A 24,031-nucleotide genomic window follows, 5' to 3' on the forward strand; every position below is an offset into this window, starting at 1 on the left:
ATGTAAATATCGGTACTAACACCAGTTTTACAGACACCAGTATCTTACAAAGGTGTTGAGAACAAGTCTACTTAAGTGCAATGTAACCAGTGAAAATCATATGATCCTGAAAGAAAGATAAGTGTCGTGGCTCTGGAGCTCACCTTGTAATGATAATAATGCATTTGTTGTATGTAAAGGTTATAAACCGCAGAAACACAATCTAATTATTATTACCCCCAGATAACTCAAGCTGTTGGTAAGGTGATGGATGGATAGATAGATGAATCATCCCACTGGGTACCCATTGTCTGCTGGGACAACAGAGGCAATTTTTGACAAACTCACCTGCCTTTAAGTGAGACCACATGTATCACATGTGCATGGTTGTAAGCCAGGACTAAGTCCTAGAAACTCAGGAATCAAACTGCCAAACACCTCACCCATCTAAAGACTTCCCGCACCCAATGTTGCACAACTTGTGACCAGAGCTCTGTTCACAGGCCTTAACACTACCACCTTGTCAACTGTTTCCAAATTTCTGATTATAATTTGTATGTGCATGTAACTGTGTGCACAGTCGTTCACTATGGGGCAGCATCCACAACATAGTGAGTTATCAGAACACTATACTTTACCATAGGCTTGCGTTTAGCACTACAAGCATTTACATGGATTGGGCTCATGTGACACAAGTGAGCGAGCAGTTATAAGCCTCTTTCAGCAATATTCCAGCAATATCACAGGGGACACTAGAAAAAAGCTGCCCACACTGAACCGTGGAATCAAACCTGTGTCTTTAACCACTCTATCTCTAATACTAAACACCATTTCTCAACCTGCCATTAAATTTCAATTTTGGTTTTTATGAATCGACAAAGTACAGAAAATATTTCCATTTGTAATATAAACTTTCAATTTTGACCACTGCAATGCTTCACATAAAATTTATTCTGAATGTTGTAACAAACATCAACAAACAATTTCTGTACATGGAAAGAAGTGCCAGAATATGAAGCTTTCTGGGTTTTTTTTATATGTTTTGAAATTTTATAACTGAAAGAATAACATCATACAGATCTGCGTCACTGAAAAGTAACAGGCATGTTTATCAGTCCACCAACAAAACAAGATTTTACCATATCCAAGAATGTATTTTGAGAATTTCATCACAGATGATGTGTCAAGGTCAAATGAAGGTCATAATTCAAAATTTGGCCAAAGAACATACATTTTTATTAAAATTCATTCAACGCTCCTTACAAATGCCCAAATAACTACATTTTTTAATCATGGCTATAGACTATGCCTTGGTAGAAACAAACCCATCAAGGGCATTTTGGTAGCCTTATTAAAGCATTCTCTTGACATACAGAAGACCCAGATTCGATTCCCCACACTGGTACAATATGTGAGGCCCATTTCTGGTGCCCCCCGCAGTGAGATTACTAAAAGAAGCATACAACTAAACTAACTCATCCGACAAATCCATGATTATGGTCCAGCAGTTGAGAGGATGATGATTGAGAATAAGAAAACGTGACAACCATGTCATGCCATAATGTCACTTGACTTTCAGTCAACTGACTTAAATGTGGTGAAGAATAAGGATATCAAATAGTTGTATCACAAGACGCACTGAGATAAGATTGTCACTAGTACATGATGGCATACATATTCTGACTATAGAAAATGCAAATACATAAATCTGATTCCTATCATCCATTATAGCAATTTCTTTGATCCCACAATCATATCTCCAGATAATTTTCAGAAATATTTTGTCTGCATTTAAAATATGAAATTCTGTATGAAATGATCACCAATCCACTGGAATTCTTATTACAAGAGGGTTCATACAGAATTTCAAGATCAAAATTTTCATGACTTTTTCCAAGTCTTTTATGAGCAAAAATAAAGCCAATACGGCAAGTAATTACATAAGCAAACCAAATGAAAATAATAAGAAAACACATCTTCTGAGCACTGTTATTGTCTGTTTGCCTAGAAAGTGATGCAAATTTTGAAGTGCTAGATCGATCAAATTAGAAAGGTAGTTAATAAATATGAGGAAAGATGTTCATGAATAACCTATACCCAAACACCTTGGCTCTTGGCTACTGTTAGTTAGGTTCCTAAAATCGTATATCATTTTGATGCAACTACTGTCTGGCAGGTTCCTGACCTACAGTGTCTGGGGACTAGTGATGTCTTGCTTGGAAAACCTGTCTACAGTGTTGAATGGTTTAGTAGACACAATCTACACTTCAATCTATAACCTGAAATTCAAGACTTTTTTTTAGGCTTCATTTTCCTGGCTTTTTAAGGCAAAAATTGATTTTCCAGGCTTATAAAGCCTAAGTGCCCAAATTCCAGGCTTTTTCCAGATTGTACCAACTCTGTACAACAACAGGCCTACTACATTGATGAACAGATGCAAACTGTACAGTTTTATCTGATATGATCTGGTTTAGACTTGATTGCATTTATTATGAATACGTAATTTGTAAAAGTCATGCTATGGCTGAAATACTGCCGATGTGACCATAAATCTAACTCACCCACTATCTGGTGATGAAATTGACCAGAATGGACCTGATCAGAACCCGTCTTCATACTGAAAGGAAACCTTTATTGCTGTACACAATTCTTAATTTCATAACCTATATCTCCTCTACCTCAAGCACCACATCTAAAAATGCCCTCATTAAAAGAACAAGTCTAGAGAAGTCTAGAGAAAAACGCATTTGAAGAAAATATTCCTGGAAAGGCTTCAAGCCGATGCCTTACTTCAGTGAAAAGTGCCAATAAGAAACAAAATGACCACTTCTGAAATACATGAAAGTCTCTGTCTCATGCAGGTATTGAAAGTGGTCAGCCTCTCATCAGTGTTAGAAAGTAAAGGGGATCTTCAGGCAATTTGGATGTTTACTGATCTGTATTTGAATCCATGGTCCCCTAAATATTTAAAATTTCAACTTTCTGTAGGAAACATGGACCCCTTGACTTAGATGTGACCTATGTGTTCAGCATTTATTGCTCATTCCATTAATCACTGGTTTGTCTGGTGCAAGCTGAACTAGTTGCAGGACACTGTAAAAAATGGTAATATTGCGGAGTATAAAACAACTCAGCCCTGAATTTGTTTCAAGAGATGAATACCTGGCAGTCTGTGACAACGAACTTTCCTCCTGGACTAGAAACGTAGCTCCCATTCCACAAAGTGATCTTAGCGCTAAGTCAGTGTTACATGTGGCACTTACTATAATCTGAGCAGGCCTTAATATTTTCCTGGAGTTACATCATTCAAGAAGATTTATACTGACCTGACATGTCTATGAATACACAGTAGCATTTAGATAGAGGTGGGATTACACTTTCTCACTAAAGAACCGATTCAAACCCACACTTTCAGTGTCAGGCACCTAACCTGCTCAGCCACCATGACTTCCACAAAATATACCTAGTGGGTCAGGGGTTCAAATTTTATTTTAAAAAGCCACTTGCCACAGGGCAAGTGACCTCAAGAAAGTAACGCGTCCTGACTAATTGTCCACTTGCCCTGATTTTATGACACAATATCTGATGTTAATGTTTACTGGACTATTTATCGAAGAGTGATAAATTTCAAAGAACAATAGCTCTAAATTACTATTATTGCAAAATGAAATAGCTACATTATGAGCAGATATAAAAAGAAATCCAAGTTTATTTGCACTTTGAAACCATACATGGAATTTTTCTAGTAGTCCATGGACAAGTAACATACCATTATTTGATTGCCCGAAATGAAAACTGACTTGTCCCGGGCATCGGGCAATGGGATTTCTGAACCCCAGTGGGTGTTGCATTCATCAATTTGCAGTCATGGTAATGATGATTTTCATCCATGTTTGCTACAACGGGTCTTTAAATGCACTTATGATCGATTTACAGATTGTTTATGTTACTAGGGCTTAGTTCCCCATTTTGGCTGACTTGTATATAAGTCACAATGAACTTAGCCACATGACTCAAGTCCATCTTAATGGTCGAAAATCAGAGTAAAATTAATCATTTTGGCAGCCTTATTAGTCAATCACTGTAGCGATTTTTTACCGGAGGAACACATTTCTTTGTAGTCTTTTATAATCATCTATGTATTTTACAGAAGCAATGGTTATCTTAATAGCTGCCTATCTGATAATCACTGTAGTGGTCGTTGATGAGAATAATAATTTGGGGTGAAACAATACACTCATACCACGATACAATTTCATATTGCGGTGCAAGGACTTCGGTTCTGTCCATTTCGGGTCAGTATATAGGATATAATCATGATACATGAGACAAGAGCAAAACCTTACAATGTTTAATAACACGGGGAAAATCTGTTACTTTGAATGGACAAAATTGTCACTTTATGACTAGGTAAAAGAATTGTTCGAAAACCTGAAATACTGAATTTTGGGATTGTATTATGGTTCAGCAAATTGAAGACAAAATAAAACTGTTCTACAAATACCACCAGATAGTGTTTCACTTCTAGTAATAATGAACTGTCATTGGTCATCACTGACTGTCTTAGTGCTAAGATTACTTACACAGATAGAAGTTGAACACTGATCTGAATAAACAAATACATTCACTATCAACAAGGCTTTCTCCATAACATACCGACACTGGTACACAGGCATAACATTAAATGTGCAAGAAAACTGAAAGTACGGCTTCCTCAATCTGGAATTTAAAACCACAAATATCCTGATTAATAATAATAATAATAATGATAATAATAGTACCGGTAATAAGTGTACCCAACAAATACTCATTATAATAATGACCATGATCAGATTACGAGCTGATCATAAGGAAAATGTAAGTTCAAGGATGAAACATTCTATCAATGTGCAAAGAAAAGTAACAAAAAACATTCCCAATACCCTCTGCCTCTTAAACATTGATGACGACCAGTGTGTTTTATTCCTGCACCAAATTGAATATCAGAGATGCCAAAACTGAATCAAATGAAAGCGGAGCCATGCCTTGCCCAAAGCAATTCTCAAACCCTGAAGGTGCAAGTTGGGGGTGAGCGTGAGAGGGGGATCTTGAGGGGCCTCCCCTATGAAAATAGACTTAGTCAATTTTTAGCAATTTTTTGGCATACTTAACCAGATAATACTTAACTCAAATGGACATATTCAAACAGCTATTTACTAAAATTCTTTAAAACATTCAAAATTTATAAACATATTTGTACTTTCTAAAAATCAGAGTTTTTGATCGACAAGTCGGAGTGTAGATTTTGTGATTGAAAATCAGAGTAATCCTCTAAAATCAGAGTGGTTGGCATCTCTGGAATATGCGAAGGAAGTCTGACAAAACATTTTTTGTATGGATAATTTTAAAAGACAGCCATCTGTCAGCAAGACAAGATGCTGGCCATTTTCTTGTCCACTGCACGGAAAACAGAAAAAACTCTTTTGGGTTTCCTCTCAAACCATCTCTCAAGACTCAGGAAGAGATTAATTTGTCAACAAAGATTTTCTTTCTGATCTAGATTATATGTCAATATATACTGCATGAAAAAATTCAAAAAAGGGTGAAGGATCATGAATATTTTTTTCTTCATATATTTTTTGGATGGAAGAGTTCCTTTAATTGAGTACGGTTTAAAAAAATATTTCATGACTCGTGTTGTTTGCTTAGTGTAGCTGAAGTTAAGTATAGGCTGGACAAACACCAACTGTTCTGGACATCATAAATGAAAGTAAACGAAACATTCTGCATAACTCTTCTATTAAAAACGATGTGATTCAATCCTTGAAAAGTGCTTCTTTTAACTACATTATGGTGCAACACTGCAGAGATAACAAAGTCACTTGGAAATTAAGTGGCGATTGGGTCCTTGATCTTCATTCTTCTGTTAGCTTTGCAGGAGTATACAATGGCAAAGAAGACAAAATCACGTAGAAATTAAGTGGCGACCTCGAGTCCTTAAGGTTCGCTCTTGTAGTGCTTGAATCAAGGGCAGCTCAATGGCCAGGAGTCCATGACTGTCATACTAAGTACCAAGGGAAGATAATCACAGTGACTGGCTGGCTTACCCAGAGGGGTGTACCAGTTAAGCGCCAAATGACAAAATGATGTTCTTCCAACAAATGCGCTGCAAACTCCCTCGTGCATGACCGTCTGGGATAGTCAGTTTGGCACCTAGATGGTGAGTTTTAAAATGTTTCAAGCCCGATGGTCTTGCTTGAATCTGAGTATAATGACTAAAGCCTTGACTGAAACAGATTTGAAAGCATTAAGCAGTTTCCCTCCACTTATTAACATTATCATTTTTCTTAATCCAGGACATACTGGACTGGCAACTTGCCAATCGGTCTGGTAACTTGTGAGAGTCATTAGACCAGTTGTCTGGCTGAAACTTTGGGGAGTTTACAACACTTGTATCACTCCAATGGAATACCAGGGTCTAGATTTTCAATGCTCTCTTAGCGCTCAGGCTTAAAACGACTTATAGCTTATGAATATTTAAACAATTTTCAACCTTCTCAATTGTCAACAATTAAGTATTAATACCCAAGTTAAATACAGTCAGCAATACAGACGAATTCAATAAGAATTCAAAAATTCATAGGAATATTCAACTATGCACGAGAATGGGAGGAAAAAATGTAATAAATGAATTCTTTAACAAGATAAACCACATGAACTGTTAACACATTAAAAGTGAGCAAGACATGATGTTAAATATATTAAACACATTAAAATTACAAGTGATGATTGTAAAACAAATATAAACATGACAACATCAAATGCAAAAACGTGAGTTCATGATGTCTTTACATGTCCATTCAATCGCTGTTGGTCAGAGTTATCTCCCCTTGCATGATTAACTTGGTGAGGATACTTGATGTTGCTCCCTTCCCAGCAGCTCACTTCCTGTATATGTTTTTTCGACTGTGCTCGCCAAACTGGTAGATGATTGGCGATTAGAACATAAACTTTTCCGAGACATGGTATAAGAATAGTTTGGTGAGTGAGAGCACACAGTCGATAATAGGGTCCATGGAAGGGGTCAGACACAGCGGGACAGAGCATGTTGTTTAAGTTGACTGTGGAGAACTGGAAAAAACAGATAAATAAACATGATGAAATACACTGCCTCCTTAAGTAGTGTTGTGGTAAACAGTGGAATATGAGAATGATACAGTCCATGACTTGTCAGTCATGAAGAAGGTATCAGTCTTGCTGGTTGATTTTGGGATGCATGTTGATTTTGGGATGAATTTACATATGCCTGATTTGGAAAAAATGGGACAAACGTACTAATGCTATAAATTTACTATCTAAACAGCTGACAAACAATCTTCATAATCTTACTACAGAATGGAAATAACTGGAATCTGTAGGTAACACACAACTGTGCCTTGAATGGGACACACACAAGTGAAGGAGAAACTCACAACTGAACCTGGAAGGAGACACCCACAACTGACTCCTGAGGGAGACACCCACAACTGACCACGGAAGGAGACACCCACAACTGACCCCGGAAGGAGACAACCACAGGTGATCCCTGAAGGAGACACAACTGACCACCCACACCTGACTCCTGAAGGAGACACAACTGACCACCCACACCTGACTCCTGAAGAAGACACAACTAACCACCCACAAGTGATCCCCGATGGAGACAACTGATCCCTAAAGGAGACACCTGCAGCTGATCCCTCAAGGAAACACCAGGACTGATGCCTGAAGGAGACACCCACAACTGACCCCAGACAGAGATACCCACAACTGATCCCTGAAGGAGACAAACACAACTGACCCCTCAGGGAAACACCCTGACCCCCGATACTCACATATGCCAGCAGCTGGAGGGGCACGAAGTGGTAGATGTAGAGAATGCCCAGGGACATGAAGCCCCACGTGAAGTCCAGGATGTTCTCTGGAATGTATGGTCCTGAAACCACAAGATTGACCATGTCACACACACATAGGAAGGGAACATTACATTCTTGCATTCCTACAATGTCCCACAGGTTTTTGTTGAAACCCCACACACTAACCCATCTCAATATCAAGTTACGCAACTGATGTTATGAGTGAAGCGGTATGGTTAATCCATGTGTCCATGCTATCAACAAAGTTGCCGAGTGAGGGTGATTCACGAAGTTATCACTTCACAAAGGGTTGCAGATCACATTACCAAACTCAGTCACAAATTTGTTTATTCTCAAGTGAGTGAGTTTAGTTTTACGCCACACTCAGAAATGTTCCCGCTATATGGCGGCAGTCTGTAAATCGAGTCTGGACCAGACAATCCAGTGATCAACAGCATAAGCACAACTGGCAACTGATGACATGTGTCAACCAAGTCAGCAAGCCTAACCACCCGATCCTGTTAGTCGCTCCTTACGACAAGCATAGTCACCTTTTATGGCAAGCATGGGTTGCTGAAGGCCTATTCTACCCCGGGACCTTCACGGGTCTGTTTATTCTCAAAGCTCATCAATTGTATCAGAGCTTCTTGATCAGTCACAATGGGACGATGGGGTAGCCTTGTCCTTAAAGCGTTTGCTTGCCACACATAAGTCCCAGGTTTGATTCCCTACATGGGTACAATGTATATAGCTCATTTCTGCCGTGATATTGCTGGAATAGTGCTAAAAGTGGCCTAAAACCATAGTCAGTCGGTCTTGATCAGTTGATCAGGGGAGATTAGTAAAGGGGAAGGCCAGATTTCAGTATTAAATGATTAATGAGTGAGTGAGTGAATCCTTTGCAACTTTGGCAGTATTCCAGCAATATCATGGCGGGGTACACCAGAAAGGCTTTAGACATTGCAATCATGTCGGGAATCAAACTTGACGAGAGAATGCTTAAACACTAGACTACACCACCGCCCCTTAAACTATTAGTGAGTGAGTGAGTATGGTTTTACGCCACTTTTAGCAATGTTCCAGTAATATCACCACAAGCATCACAAGAAATGAATATCACACACTGTATCCATGTGGGACTAAACTATTATTAGTATGACAACAATGAGGCTAAGCATCACAGATGGCAAGAGTCCAGGATTAAAGAAGAAGACAAAGTCATTATTCCCCAAATGGTAAAATACTCTTCATGAATATATGAACTAGTTATGACCACGTCAAATGTTCTGGCGATGAGCAAATTCCTTTAGAAAAAAACACTTAGAGTTCAACACTTTTGAAAGCATTTGTAAAACAGAGCCGTATTTTAGATTTATGTTACTAGGTTCTTGATTACCCACAAAGTGGAAGGAGAGCATCTGGAAATGAGCATTATCAGCAATTTAAGTCGAAGTCAAACGTGTCAAACGTGAGAAAGTTCACCATTTGATGAAAATCCAAAAGAGCACCAGTTCACAACAAGTCCTATCTATGTGTTTAAGGAAGAAATACTGAATATCTTTATGTCCTTATGTTCTGCTACAGGAAAGACAAATGTGCATAGATGGATAGATGGACAGTCAAACAGATTCCATTGTAACACCACTGCAAAGGACATTGGTTGGGGAGGGTCAAAAACACCAACAGATCCTGACATGGACAAGGGAGAGAACTTGGCATATCAAAGGTTGATGTGTAAGACCACATGGCCACCTTAGCACCATGATATGAATATCTAGTACCTCCAGTCTTCAAGAGGTAAAATGGTATGACAAGCATCAGAACTTGCTGTTCTGGTACACCTACCTCCAGTCTTCAAGAGGTAAAATGGTATGACAAGCATCAGAACTTGCTCTTCTGGTACACCTACCTCCAGTCTTCAAGAGGAAAAATGGTATGACAAGCATCAGAACTTGCTGTTCTGGTACACCTACCTCCAGTCTTCAAGAGGTAAAATGGTATGACAAGCATCAGAACTTGCTCTTCTGGTACACCTACCTCCAGTCTTCAAGAGGAAAAATGGTATGACAAGCATCAGAACTTGCTCTTCTGGTACACCTACCTCCAGTCTTCAAGAGGTAAAATGGTATGACAAGCATCAGAACTTCTGGTACACCTACATCCAGTCTTCAAGAGGTAAAATGGTATGACAAGCATCAGAACTTGCTCTTCTGGTACACCTACCTCCAGTCTTCAAGAGGAAAAATGGTATGACAAGCATCAGAACTTGCTGTTCTGGTACACCTACCTCCAGTCTTCAAGAGGTAAAATGGTATGACAAGCATCAGAACTTGCTCTTCTGGTACACCTACCTCCAGTCTTCAAGAGGAAAAATGGTATGACAAGCATCAGAACTTGCTGTTCTGGTACACCTACCTCCAGTCTTCAAGAGGTAAAATGGTATGACAAGCATCAGAACTTGCTCTTCTGGTACACCTACCTCCAGTCTTCAAGAGGTAAAATGGTATGACAAGCATCAGAACTTGCTGTTCTGGTACACCTACCTCCAGTCTTCAAGAGGTAAAATGGTATGACAAGCATCAGAACTTCTGGTACACCTACCTCCAGTCTTCAAGAGGTAAAATGGTATGACAAGCATCAGAACTTGCTCTTCTGGTACACCTACCTCCAGTCTTCAAGAGGAAAAATGGTATGACAAGCATCAGAACTTGCTCTTCTGGTACACCTACCTCCAGTCTTCAAGAGGAAAAATGGTATGACAAGCATCAGAACTTGCTCTTCTGGTACACCTACCTCCAGTCTTCAAGAGGTAAAATGGTATGACAAGCATCAGAACTTCTGGTACACCTACCTCCAGTCTTCAAGAGGTAAAATGGTATGACAAGCATCAGAACTTGCTCTTCTGGTACACCTACCTCCAGTCTTCAAGAGGTAAAATGGTATGACAAGCATCAGAACTTGCTCTTCTGGTACACCTACCTCCAGTCTTCAAGAGGAAAAATGGTATGACAAGCATCAGAACTTGCTCTTCTGGTACACCTACCTCCAGTCTTCAAGAGGTAAAATGGTATGACAAGCATCAGAACTTGCTCTTCTGGTACACCTACCTCCAGTCTTCAAGAGGTAAAATGGTATGACAAGCATCAGAACTTCTGGTACACCTACCTCCAGTCTTCAAGAGGTAAAATGGTATGACAAGCATCAGAACTTGCTCTTCTGGTACACCTACCTCCAGTCTTCAAGAGGTAAAATGGTATGACAAGCATCAGAACTTGCTCTTCTGGTACACCTACCTCCAGTCTTCAAGAGGTAAAATGGTATGACAAGCATCAGAACTTGCTCTTCTGGTACACCTACCTCCAGTCTTCAAGAGGTAAAATGGTATGACAAGCATCAGAACTTGCTCTTCTGGTACACCTACCTCCAGTCTTCAAGAGGAAAAATGGTATGACAAGCATCAGAACTTGCTCTTCTGGTACACCTACCTCCAGTCTTCAAGAGGAAAAATGGTATGACAAGCATCAGAACTTGCTGTTCTGGTACACCTACCTCCAGTCTTCAAGAGGAAAAATGGTATGACAAGCATCAGAACTTGCTCTTCTGGTACACCTACCTCCAGTCTTCAAGAGGTAAAATGGTATGACAAGCATCAGAACTTGCTCTTCTGGTACACCTACCTCCAGTCTTCAAGAGGTAAAATGGTATGACAAGCATCAGAACTTGCTCTTCTGGTACACCTACCTCCAGTCTTCAAGAGGTAAAATGGTATGACAAGCATCAGAACTTCTGGTACACCTACCTCCAGTCTTCAAGAGGTAAAATGGTATGACAAGCATCAGAACTTGCTCTTCTGGTACACCTACCTCCAGTCTTCAAGAGGTAAAATGGTATGACAAGCATCAGAACTTGCTCTTCTGGTACACCTACCTCCAGTCTTCAAGAGGTAAAATGGTATGACAAGCATCAGAACTTGCTCTTCTGGTACACCTACCTCCAGTCTTCAAGAGGTAAAATGGTATGACAAGCATCAGAACTTGCTCTTCTGGTACACCTACCTCCAGTCTTCAAGAGGTAAAATGGTATGACAAGCATCAGAACTTGCTCTTCTGGTACACCTACCTCCAGTCTTCAAGAGGTAAAATGGTATGACAAGCATCAGAACTTCTGGTACACCTACCTCCAGTCTTCAAGAGGTAAAATGGTATGACAAGCATCAGAACGTGCTGTTCTGGTACACCTACCTCCAGTCTTCAAGAGGTAAAATGGTATGACAAGCATCAGAACTTCTGGTACACCTACCTCCAGTCTTCAAGAGGTAAAATGGTATGACAAGCATCAGAACTTGCTCTTCTGGTACACCTACCTCCAGTCTTCAAGAGGTAAAATGGTATGACAAGCATCAGAACTTGCTCTTCTGGTACACCTACCTCCAGTCTTCAAGAGGTAAAATGGTATGACAAGCATCAGAACTTGCTCTTCTGGTACACCTACCTCCAGTCTTCAAGAGGTAAAATGGTATGACAAGCATCAGAACTTGCTCTTCTGGTACACCTACCTCCAGTCTTCAAGAGGAAAAATGGTATGACAAGCATCAGAACTTGCTCTTCTGGTACACCTACCTCCAGTCTTCAAGAGGTAAAATGGTATGACAAGCATCAGAACTTGCTCTTCTGGTACACCTACCTCCAGTCTTCAAGAGGAAAAATGGTATGACAAGCATCAGAACTTCTGGTACACCTACCTCCAGTCTTCAAGAGGTAAAATGGTATGACAAGCATCAGAACTTCTGGTACACCTACCTCCAGTCTTCAAGAGGTAAAATGGTATGACAAGCATCAGAACTTGCTCTTCTGGTACACCTACCTCCAGTCTTCAAGAGGAAAAATGGTATGACAAGCATCAGAACTTGCTGTTCTGGTACACCTACCTCCAGTCTTCAAGAGGTAAAATGGTATGACAAGCATCAGAACTTGCTCTTCTGGTACACCTACCTCCAGTCTTCAAGAGGTAAAATGGTATAACAAGCATCAGAACTTCTGGTACACCTACCTCCAGTCTTCAAGAGGTAAAATGGTATGACAAGCATCAGAACTTGCTGTTCTGGTACACCTACCTCCAGTCTTCAAGAGGTAAAATGGTATGACAAGCATCAGAACTTCTGGTACACCTACCTCCAGTCTTCAAGAGGTAAAATGGTATGACAAGCATCAGAACTTGCTCTTCTGGTACACCTACCTCCAGTCTTCAAGAGGTAAAATGGTATGACAAGCATCAGAACTTGCTCTTCTGGTACACCTACCTCCAGTCTTCAAGAGGTAAAATGGTATGACAAGCATCAGAACTTGCTCTTCTGGTACACCTACCTCCAGTCTTCAAGAGGTAAAATGGTATGACAAGCATCAGAACTTGCTCTTCTGGTACACCTACCTCCAGTCTTCAAGAGGTAAAATGGTATGACAAGCATCAGAACTTGCTCTTCTGGTACACCTACCTCCAGTCTTCAAGAGGTAAAATGGTATGACAAGCATCAGAACTTGCTCTTCTGGTACACCTACCTCCAGTCTTCAAGAGGTAAAATGGTATGACAAGCATCAGAACTTGCTCTTCTGGTACACCTACCTCCAGTCTTCAAGAGGTAAAATGGTATGACAAGCATCAGAACTTGCTCTTCTGGTACACCTACCTCCAGTCTTCAAGAGGTAAAATGGTATGACAAGCATCAGAACTTGCTCTTCTGGTACACCTACCTCCAGTCTTCAAGAGGTAAAATGGTATGACAAGCATCAGAACTTCTGGTACACCTACCTCCAGTCTTCAAGAGGTAAAATGGTATGACAAGCATCAGAACTTGCTCTTCTGGTACACCTACCTCCAGTCTTCAAGAGGTAAAATGGTATGACAAGCATCAGAACTTGCTGTTCTGGTACACCTACCTCCAGTCTTCAAGAGGTAAAATGGTATGACAAGCATCAGAACTTGCTCTTCTGGTACACCTACCTCCAGTCTTCAAGAGGTAAAATGGTATGACAAGCATCAGAACTTGCTCTTCTGGTACACCTACCTCCAGTCTTCAAGAGGTAAAATGGTATGACAAGCATCAGAACTTGCTCTTCTGGTACACCTACCTCCAGTCTTCAAGAGGTAAAATGGTATGACAAGCATCAGAACTTCTGGTACACCTACCTCCAGTCTTCAAGAGGTAAAATGGTATGACAAGCATCAGAACTTGCTCTTCTGGTACACCTACCTCCAGTCTTCAAGAGGTAAAATGGTATGACAAGCATCAGAACTTGCTGTTCTGGTACACCTACCTCCAGTCTTCAAGAGGTAAAATGGTATGACAAGCATCAGAACTTGCTCTTCTGGTACACCTACCTCCAGTCTTCAAGAGGTAAAATGGTATGACAAGCATCAGAACTTGCTCTTCTGGTACACCTACCTCCAGTCTTCAAGAGGTAAAATGGTATGACAAGCATCAGAACTTGCTCTTCTGGTACACCTACCTCCAGTCTTCAAGAGGTAAAATGGTATGACAAGCATCAGAACTTCTGGTACACCTACCTCCAGTCTTCAAGAGGTAAAATGGTATGACAAGCATCAGAACTTGCTCTTCTGGTACACCTACCTCCAGTCTTCAAGAGGAAAAATGGTATGACAAGCATCAGAACTTGCTGTTCTGGTACACCTACCTCCAGTCTTCAAGAGGTAAAATGGTATGACAAGCATCAGAACTTGCTCTTCTGGTACACCTACCTCCAGTCTTCAAGAGGAAAAATGGTATGACAAGCATCAGAACTTGCTGTTCTGGTACACCTACCTCCAGTCTTCAAGAGGTAAAATGGTATGACAAGCATCAGAACTTCTGGTACACCTACCTCCAGTCTTCAAGAGGTAAAATGGTATGACAAGCATCAGAACTTGCTCTTCTGGTACACCTACCTCCAGTCTTCAAGAGGAAAAATGGTATGACAAGCATCAGAACTTGCTCTTCTGGTACACCTACCTCCAGTCTTCAAGAGGAAAAATGGTATGACAAGCATCAGAACTTGCTCTTCTGGTACACCTACCTCCAGTCTTCAAGAGGTAAAATGGTATGACAAGCATCAGAACTTGCTCTTCTGGTACACCTACCTCCAGTCTTCAAGAGGTAAAATGGTATGACAAGCATCAGAACTTGCTCTTCTGGTACACCTACCTCCAGTCTTCAAGAGGTAAAATGGTATGACAAGCATCAGAACTTGCTCTTCTGGTACACCTACCTCCAGTCTTCAAGAGGTAAAATGGTATGACAAGCATCAGAACTTGCTCTTCTGGTACACCTACCTCCAGTCTTCAAGAGGTAAAATGGTATGACAAGCATCAGAACTTGCTGTTCTGGTACACCTACCTCCAGTCTTCAAGAGGTAAAATGGTATGACAAGCATCAGAACTTCTGGTACACCTACCTCCAGTCTTCAAGAGGTAAAATGGTATGACAAGCATCAGAACTTGCTCTTCTGGTACACCTACCTCCAGTCTTCAAGAGGTAAAATGGTATGACAAGCATCAGAACTTGCTCTTCTGGTACACCTACCTCCAGTCTTCAAGAGGTAAAATGGTATGACAAGCATCAGAACTTGCTCTTCTGGTACACCTACCTCCAGTCTTCAAGAGGTAAAATGGTATGACAAGCATCAGAACTTGCTCTTCTGGTACACCTACCTCCAGTCTTCAAGAGGTAAAATGGTATGACAAGCATCAGAACTTGCTCTTCTGGTACACCTACCTCCAGTCTTCAAGAGGTAAAATGGTATGACAAGCATCAGAACTTGCTCTTCTGGTACACCTACCTCCAGTCTTCAAGAGGTAAAATGGTATGACAAGCATCAGAACTTGCTCTTCTGGTACACCTACCTCCAGTCTTCAAGAGGTAAAATGGTATGACAAGCATCAGAACTTGCTCTTCTGGTACACCTACCTCCAGTCTTCAAGAGGTAAAATGGTATGACAAGCATCAGAACTTGCTCTTCTGGTACACCTACCTCCAGTCTTCAAGAGGTAAAATGGTATGACAAGCATCAGAACTTCTGGTACACCTACCTCCAGTCTTCAAGAGGTAAAATGGTATGACAAGCATCAGAACTTGCTCTTCTGGTACACCTACCTCCAGTCTTCAAGAGGTAAAATGGTATGACAAGCATCAGAACTTGCTGTTCTGGTACACCTACCTCCAGTCTTCAAGAGGTAAAATGGTATGACAAGCATCAGAACTTGCTCTTCTGGTACACCTACCTCCAGTCTTCAAGAGGTAAAATGGTATGACAAGCATCAGAACTTGCTCTTCTGGTACACCTACCTCCAGTCTTCAAGAGGTAAAATGGTATGACAAGCATCAGAACTTGCTCTTCTGGTACACCTACCTCCAGTCTTCAAGAGGTAAAATGGTATGACAAGCATCAGAACTTCTGGTACACCTACCTCCAGTCTTCAAGAGGTAAAATGGTATGACAAGCATCAGAACTTGCTCTTCTGGTACACCTACCTCCAGTCTTCAAGAGGTAAAATGGTATGACAAGCATCAGAACTTGCTGTTCTGGTACACCTACCTCCAGTCTTCAAGAGGTAAAATGGTATGACAAGCATCAGAACTTGCTCTTCTGGTACACCTACCTCCAGTCTTCAAGAGGTAAAATGGTATGACAAGCATCAGAACTTGCTCTTCTGGTACACCTACCTCCAGTCTTCAAGAGGTAAAATGGTATGACAAGCATCAGAACTTGCTCTTCTGGTACACCTACCTCCAGTCTTCAAGAGGTAAAATGGTATGACAAGCATCAGAACTTCTGGTACACCTACCTCCAGTCTTCAAGAGGTAAAATGGTATGACAAGCATCAGAACTTGCTCTTCTGGTACACCTACCTCCAGTCTTCAAGAGGAAAAATGGTATGACAAGCATCAGAACTTGCTGTTCTGGTACACCTACCTCCAGTCTTCAAGAGGTAAAATGGTATGACAAGCATCAGAACTTGCTCTTCTGGTACACCTACCTCCAGTCTTCAAGAGGAAAAATGGTATGACAAGCATCAGAACTTGCTGTTCTGGTACACCTACCTCCAGTCTTCAAGAGGTAAAATGGTATGACAAGCATCAGAACTTCTGGTACACCTACCTCCAGTCTTCAAGAGGTAAAATGGTATGACAAGCATCAGAACTTGCTCTTCTGGTACACCTACCTCCAGTCTTCAAGAGGAAAAATGGTATGACAAGCATCAGAACTTGCTCTTCTGGTACACCTACCTCCAGTCTTCAAGAGGAAAAATGGTATGACAAGCATCAGAACTTGCTCTTCTGGTACACCTACCTCCAGTCTTCAAGAGGTAAAATGGTATGACAAGCATCAGAACTTGCTCTTCTGGTACACCTACCTCCAGTCTTCAAGAGGTAAAATGGTATGACAAGCATCAGAACTTGCTCTTCTGGTACACCTACCTCCAGTCTTCAAGAGGTAAAATGGTATGACAAGCATCAGAACTTGCTCTTCTGGTACACCTACCTCCAGTCTTCAAGAGGTAAAATGGTATGACAAGCATCAGAACTTGCTCTTCTGGTACACCTACCTCCAGTCTTCAAGAGGTAAAATGGTATGACAAGCATCAGAACTTGCTCTTCTGGTACACCTACCTCCAGTCTTCAAGAGGTAAAATGGTATGACAAGCATCAGAACTTCTGGTACACCTACCTCCAGTCTTCAAGAGGTAAAATGGTATGACAAGCATCAGAACTTGCTCTTCTGGTACACCTACCTCCAGTCTTCAAGAGGTAAAATGGTATGACAAGCATCAGAACTTGCTCTTCTGGTACACCTACCTCCAGTCTTCAAGAGGTAAAATGGTATGACAAGCATCAGAACTTGCTCTTCTGGTACACCTACCTCCAGTCTTCAAGAGGTAAAATGGTATGACAAGCATCAGAACTTGCTCTTCTGGTACACCTACCTCCAGTCTTCAAGAGGTAAAATGGTATGACAAGCATCAGAACTTGCTCTTCTGGTACACCTACCTCCAGTCTTCAAGAGGTAAAATGGTATGACAAGCATCAGAACTTCTGGTACACCTACCTCCAGTCTTCAAGAGGTAAAATGGTATGACAAGCATCAGAACTTGCTCTTCTGGTACACCTACCTCCAGTCTTCAAGAGGTAAAATGGTATGACAAGCATCAGAACTTGCTCTTCTGGTACACCTACCTCCAGTCTTCAAGAGGTAAAATGGTATGACAAGCATCAGAACTTGCTCTTCTGGTACACCTACCTCCAGTCTTCAAGAGGTAAAATGGTATGACAAGCATCAGAACTTGCTCTTCTGGTACACCTACCTCCAGTCTTCAAGAGGTAAAATGGTATGACAAGCATCAGAACTTGCTCTTCTGGTACACCTACCTCCAGTCTTCAAGAGGTAAAATGGTATGACAAGCATCAGAACTTCTGGTACACCTACCTCCAGTCTTCAAGAGGTAAAATGGTATGACAAGCATCAGAACTTGCTCTTCTGGTACACCTACCTCCAGTCTTCAAGAGGTAAAATGGTATGACAAGCATCAGAACTTGCTCTTCTGGTACACCTACCTCCAGTCTTCAAGAGGTAAAATGGTATGACAAGCATCAGAACTTGCTCTTCTGGTACACCTACCTCCAGTCTTCAAGAGGAAAAATGGTATGACAAGCATCAGAACTTGCTCTTCTGGTACACCTACCTCCAGTCTTCAAGAGGTAAAATGGTATGACAAGCATCAGAACTTGCTCTTCTGGTACACCTACCTCCAGTCTTCAAGAGGTAAAATGGTATGACAAGCATCAGAACTTGCTCTTCTGGTACACCTACCTCCAGTCTTCAAGAGGTAAAATGGTATGACAAGCATCAGAACTTGCTCTTCTGGTACACCTACCTCCAGTCTTCAAGAGGTAAAATGGTATGACAAGCATCAGAACTTGCTCTTCTGGTACACCTACCTCCAGTCTTCAAGAGGTAAAATGGTATGACAAGCATCAGAACTTGCTCTTCTGGTACACCTACCTCCAGTCTTCAAGAGGTAAAATGGTATGACAAGCATCAGAACTTGCTCTTCTGGTACACCTACCTCCAGTCTTCAAGAGGTAAAATGGTATGACAAGCATCAGAACTTGCTCTTCTGGTACACCTACCTCCAGTCTTCAAGAGGTAAAATGGTATGACAAGCATCAGAACTTGCTCTTCTGGTACACCTACCTCCAGTCTTCAAGAGGTAAAATGGTATGACAAGCATCAGAACTTGCTGTTCTGGTACACCTACCTCCAGTCTTCAAGAGGTAAAATGGTATGACAAGCATCAGAACTTGCTCTTCTGGTACACCTACCTCCAGTCTTCAAGAGGTAAAATGGTATGACAAGCATCAGAACTTGCTCTTCTGGTACACCTACCTCCAGTCTTCAAGAGGTAAAATGGTATGACAAGCATCAGAACTTGCTCTTCTGGTACACCTACCTCCAGTCTTCAAGAGGTAAAATGGTATGACAAGCATCAGAACTTCTGGTACACCTACCTCCAGTCTTCAAGAGGTAAAATAGTATGACAAGCATCAGAACTTGCTCTTCTGGTACACCTACCTCCAGTCTTCAAGAGGTAAAATGGTATGACAAGCATCAGAACTTGCTCTTCTGGTACACCTACCTCCAGTCTTCAAGAGGAAAAATGGTATGACAAGCATCAGAACTTGCTCTTCTGGTACACCTACCTCCAGTCTTCAAGAGGTAAAATGGTATGACAAGCATCAGAACTTGCTCTTCTGGTACACCTACCTCCAGTCTTCAAGAGGTAAAATGGTATGACAAGCATCAGAACTTCTGGTACACCTACCTCCAGTCTTCAAGAGGTAAAATGGTATGACAAGCATCAGAACTTGCTCTTCTGGTACACCTACCTCCAGTCTTCAAGAGGTAAAATGGTATGACAAGCATCAGAACTTGCTCTTCTGGTACACCTACCTCCAGTCTTCAAGAGGTAAAATGGTATGACAAGCATCAGAACTTGCTCTTCTGGTACACCTACCTCCAGTCTTCAAGAGGTAAAATGGTATGACAAGCATCAGAACTTGCTCTTCTGGTACACCTACCTCCAGTCTTCAAGAGGTAAAATGGTATGACAAGCATCAGAACTTGCTCTTCTGGTACACCTACCTCCAGTCTTCAAGAGGTAAAATAGTATGACAAGCATCAGAACTTGCTCTTCTGGTACACCTACCTCCAGTCTTCAAGAGGTAAAATGGTATGACAAGCATCAGAACTTGCTCTTCTGGTACACCTACCTCCAGTCTTCAAGAGGTAAAATGGTATGACAAGCATCAGAACTTGCTCTTCTGGTACACCTACCTCCAGTCTTCAAGAGGTAAAATAGTATGACAAGCATCAGAACTTGCTGTTCTGGTACACCTACCTCCAGTCTTCAAGAGGTAAAATGGTATGACAAGCATCAGAATATGTTGAATGTAGTACACCTCTGTCTCCATGGGCAACTGAAACAAAACATGAAACCCATCAATAATAAGAAACAACAGATCCGAAAGTTTACCATTTGATGAAAATATCAGCTAGTCAGGTGACCATAGGTCAACAAAAAACATGATAAGCATGATACTTTTAGCCAGGATCCGTCCGATGAGCCCTGCACACTTCCTTCATTGACAACCTCTGACAAAAGCGTATGTAATTGAGAACGGTGTTGATGAATTCTGTTTGTAGTACTTTGGTAACCATCATTTGTGAATGATATTTAAACAAGAAAGTTTTATGTATTTTATTATTTTTAATATATCTTATTTGAAAGCCTATAATTAGCGAGTGAAAATGAGTGAGTGAGTTTAGTTTTATGCCACACTATTCCAACTATATGGCGGTGGTCTGTCAGTACCAGACAATCTAGTGATAAACAGCATGAGCATCAATCTACACAACTGGGAACCGATGACATGTGTTAACCAAGTCAGCGAGCCTGACCATCCGATCCCATTAGTTGCCTCTTACGACAAGCATAGTTGTTATTTATCACAAGTATGGGTTGCTGAAGGCCTATTCATCCTCGGGACCTTGACGGGTCAAGGGAAAATGAGTTACCGGTGAAAAATTGTCGCAGCCAGCGGATGCGTGTAGGAAGCGTATTTTTTTTAAAAATGATTAATCTATCTGGCATTTCACATCCGTCTAAGCTACTAGCAGGGAAGGAAAACTGAAGTCAGGAATCACAGGAGCTTGTAACTCCAGGAAACTCATACTCTTAATTTTCAGAACTCCTGGACCACAAAATGGGGGTCACAGACACTGAACCGTTATTATTAATACTATGTTGTAATATTGTTTTAGCTATGTTATTGTATTGTGTATCAGGATCACCATTTGGCAAGTGAATTCATTCAAAATTGCCTCTGTTCTGACCAAGCAGAAAAATGGGTACCAGGTGGGATAAGTCAAATGATTCTAGCCTTTTAGCACCCAACAGGCAGCTTGGGTTATCTAGGGTAATAATGTTGTGCTGTTTGTGCGTGCGTGTTTGAGCTTATTCATTTGTGGTGAGGAGTACTGCACTGTAAAAGTACTCTAATCATCATCATCATCATCATCATCATCATCAGACCCGTGAAGGTCCCGGGGTAGAATAGGCCTTCACCAACCCATGCTTGCCATAAAAGGTGACCCGTGAAGGTCCCAGGGTAGAATAGGCCTTCACCAACCCATGCTTGCCATAAAAGGTGACTATGCTTGTTGTAAGAGGCGACTAACGGGATCGGGTGGTCAGACTCACTGACTTGTTTGACACATGTCATCGGTTTCCAATTGCTCAGATCAATGCTCATGTTTTTGATCACTGAATTGTCTGGTCCAGGCTCGATTATTTACAGATTATTTACCACCATATAGCTGGAATATTGCTAAGTGTTGCGTAAAACTAAACTCACTCACTCACTGATTATTATTATTAGAGTCTGGAAAAGCAGGAGGTGCTTACATCCTGGATAAGGGCTCTAAATTAACACAACCATCACTCCTTTCTTATATGACATCATACATCTGTGTTTACATCAATGGAATCTCAAGAATTTGCGATCAAAAGCCATTCAGAACACCATTACTGTTCCATCCCTTGGGCCCTAAGACAAGATGGTTGGTAAAGCTAACACTACAGCCAGAATTGTATAAGCTATCTCTATGTATACCATGTCTGTGTGCCATATGTTGTTCATAGACTTAAACATATTCTTCATGTCTTCGTCTCAAGCAAAAACCCTTTCTCCCTGAGCTACACCAGGTACAACAGTCTGGTTTATCAAGTGTTGATCAAATGCTTCAAAAAACATCTTTGGCACAGACAATAAATACAAACCTATCACAAGTGACTATCATTGTTATGGCTATGGAAAACAATGAAGATCCTGGGTAGAATAGGCCTTCAGCAGCCCATGCTTGCTACAAAAGGCAACTAACAGGATCGGTGGTCAGACATGCTGACTTGGTTGACACATGTATCGGTTCCCAGTTGTGTAGATCGATGCTCATGCTGCTGGTCACTGGACTGTTTGGTCCACACTCAGTTATTTAATGACCGCAGCCATATAGCTGGAATACAGCTGAGTGTGGCGTAAAACTAAACTCACTCACTCACTATGGTAAGGGCAAATAAATTGCAATGCATTCAGTGACACTCATTCAACATGTCAATCTTATTTTTATCATAATTCCCTAAACATATATGTTATGGTTCTGATCTCAAAAATAAGTTGAATAGTCAGGGATTCGATCTTTTTTTTTCTTAAACAATGTACAGTATTACAGCATACATGAAATAAGCCCCAAACCCTGCCACACAACAGGGCTATTCCCTTAAAAATGTTACCTGCCCTAAAAGAATTATTTAACCACACACCAGGCTGTTGTGAATTTAGCCAGATGAATGGAACATCAAAAAGACCAGTGGCCTGGCCAGCAGTAAATTTAAAAAGTCAGTCAGAAATCTAGTCTGTCACTGACTACCCAATCATCCACCCACTAATTATACCCAATACAGTACTCTACCTGTCCTCAATGCCACAACTAAGTCTCTGTGGTATATACTTTCTGACAACCCAATCATCCACCCACTAATTATACCCAATACGGTACTCTACCTGTCCTCGATGCCACAACTAAGTTTCTATGGTATATATATTTTCTGACTACCCAATCATCCACCCACTAATTACACCCACTACGGTACTCTACACGACCTCAATGCCACAATTAAGTCTCTATGGTTTACATAATTTCTGACTACGCAATCATCCACCCACTAATTATACCCAATACGGTACTCTACCTGTCCTCGATGCCACAACTAAGTTTCCATGGTATATATATTTTCTGACTACCCAATCATCCATCCACTAATTACACCCACTACGGTACTCTACACGACCTCAATGCCACAATTAAGTCTCTATGGTTTACATAATTTCTGACAACCCAATCATCCACCCACTAATTATACCCAATACGGTACTCTACCTGTCCTCGATGCCACAACTAAGTTTCTATGGTATATATATTTTCTGACTACCCAATCATCCATCCACTAATTACACCCACTACGGTACTCTACACGACCTCAATGCCACAATTAAGTCTCTATGGTTTACATAATTTCTGACAACCCAATCATCCACCCACTAATTATACCCAATATGGTACTCTACCTGACCTCAATGCCACAACAACTGTCTAAGTCTCTATGGTGCGTTTATTTACAGCAGCATGTAGCTTGAGAGAGGAGATGCCATGACTGTCTTACGTCAAGACCATCTGGAGTCTGTTACAACCAGATACACCCACTGATGTTCCTCACATTAGGCACCACATGGCAACTGGTACACACATTAGTCAGTCCTGCTGTAGACAGGGAAACAGGTTGTCTGTCTCCCAGTGTGTCATTGGCGCTACCATTGTCGTAAGTTTACGGAAAAATTTGCAATCACATTTGAGTTAGGAACACTTTGTGAGATGGAATCCAGACCTTAGACAATAAATCTAGAGTCCTATTCAGGTCAGGAATGATTTGAAATTGAGCTTTGTCCACAGTTCCATTTGGTAAAGGGATGCCATAACACATCGGTACATCATTACTTTTTCGAAGATAATACA

At 41.1% G+C, this 24,031-nt stretch overlaps 1 protein-coding gene across 2 annotated transcripts in view; it reads right to left on the reverse strand.

The window, feature by feature from the left end:
- Positions 1–4,316: 4,316 nt before the first annotated feature.
- Positions 4,317–24,031, reverse strand: part of LOC137281652 (transmembrane protein 164-like) — a 72,772-nt gene continuing 53,057 nt past the window's right edge. For both annotated transcript variants that reach the window (XM_067813036.1, XM_067813035.1), the window contains exons 4-6: positions 20,301–20,379; positions 7,833–7,933; positions 4,317–7,089 (exon numbers count right to left, since the gene is read on the reverse strand). In XM_067813036.1, coding sequence (XP_067669137.1) covers positions 6,796–7,089; positions 7,833–7,933; positions 20,301–20,379 — 474 coding nt within the window. In that variant the 3' untranslated portion in view covers positions 4,317–6,795. The remainder of the gene's footprint in view (positions 7,090–7,832; positions 7,934–20,300; positions 20,380–24,031) is intronic.

Source organism: Haliotis asinina, chromosome 4 (assembly GCF_037392515.1).
Source record: "Haliotis asinina isolate JCU_RB_2024 chromosome 4, JCU_Hal_asi_v2, whole genome shotgun sequence".
NCBI classification, from domain to species: Eukaryota; Metazoa; Mollusca; class Gastropoda; order Lepetellida; family Haliotidae; genus Haliotis; species Haliotis asinina.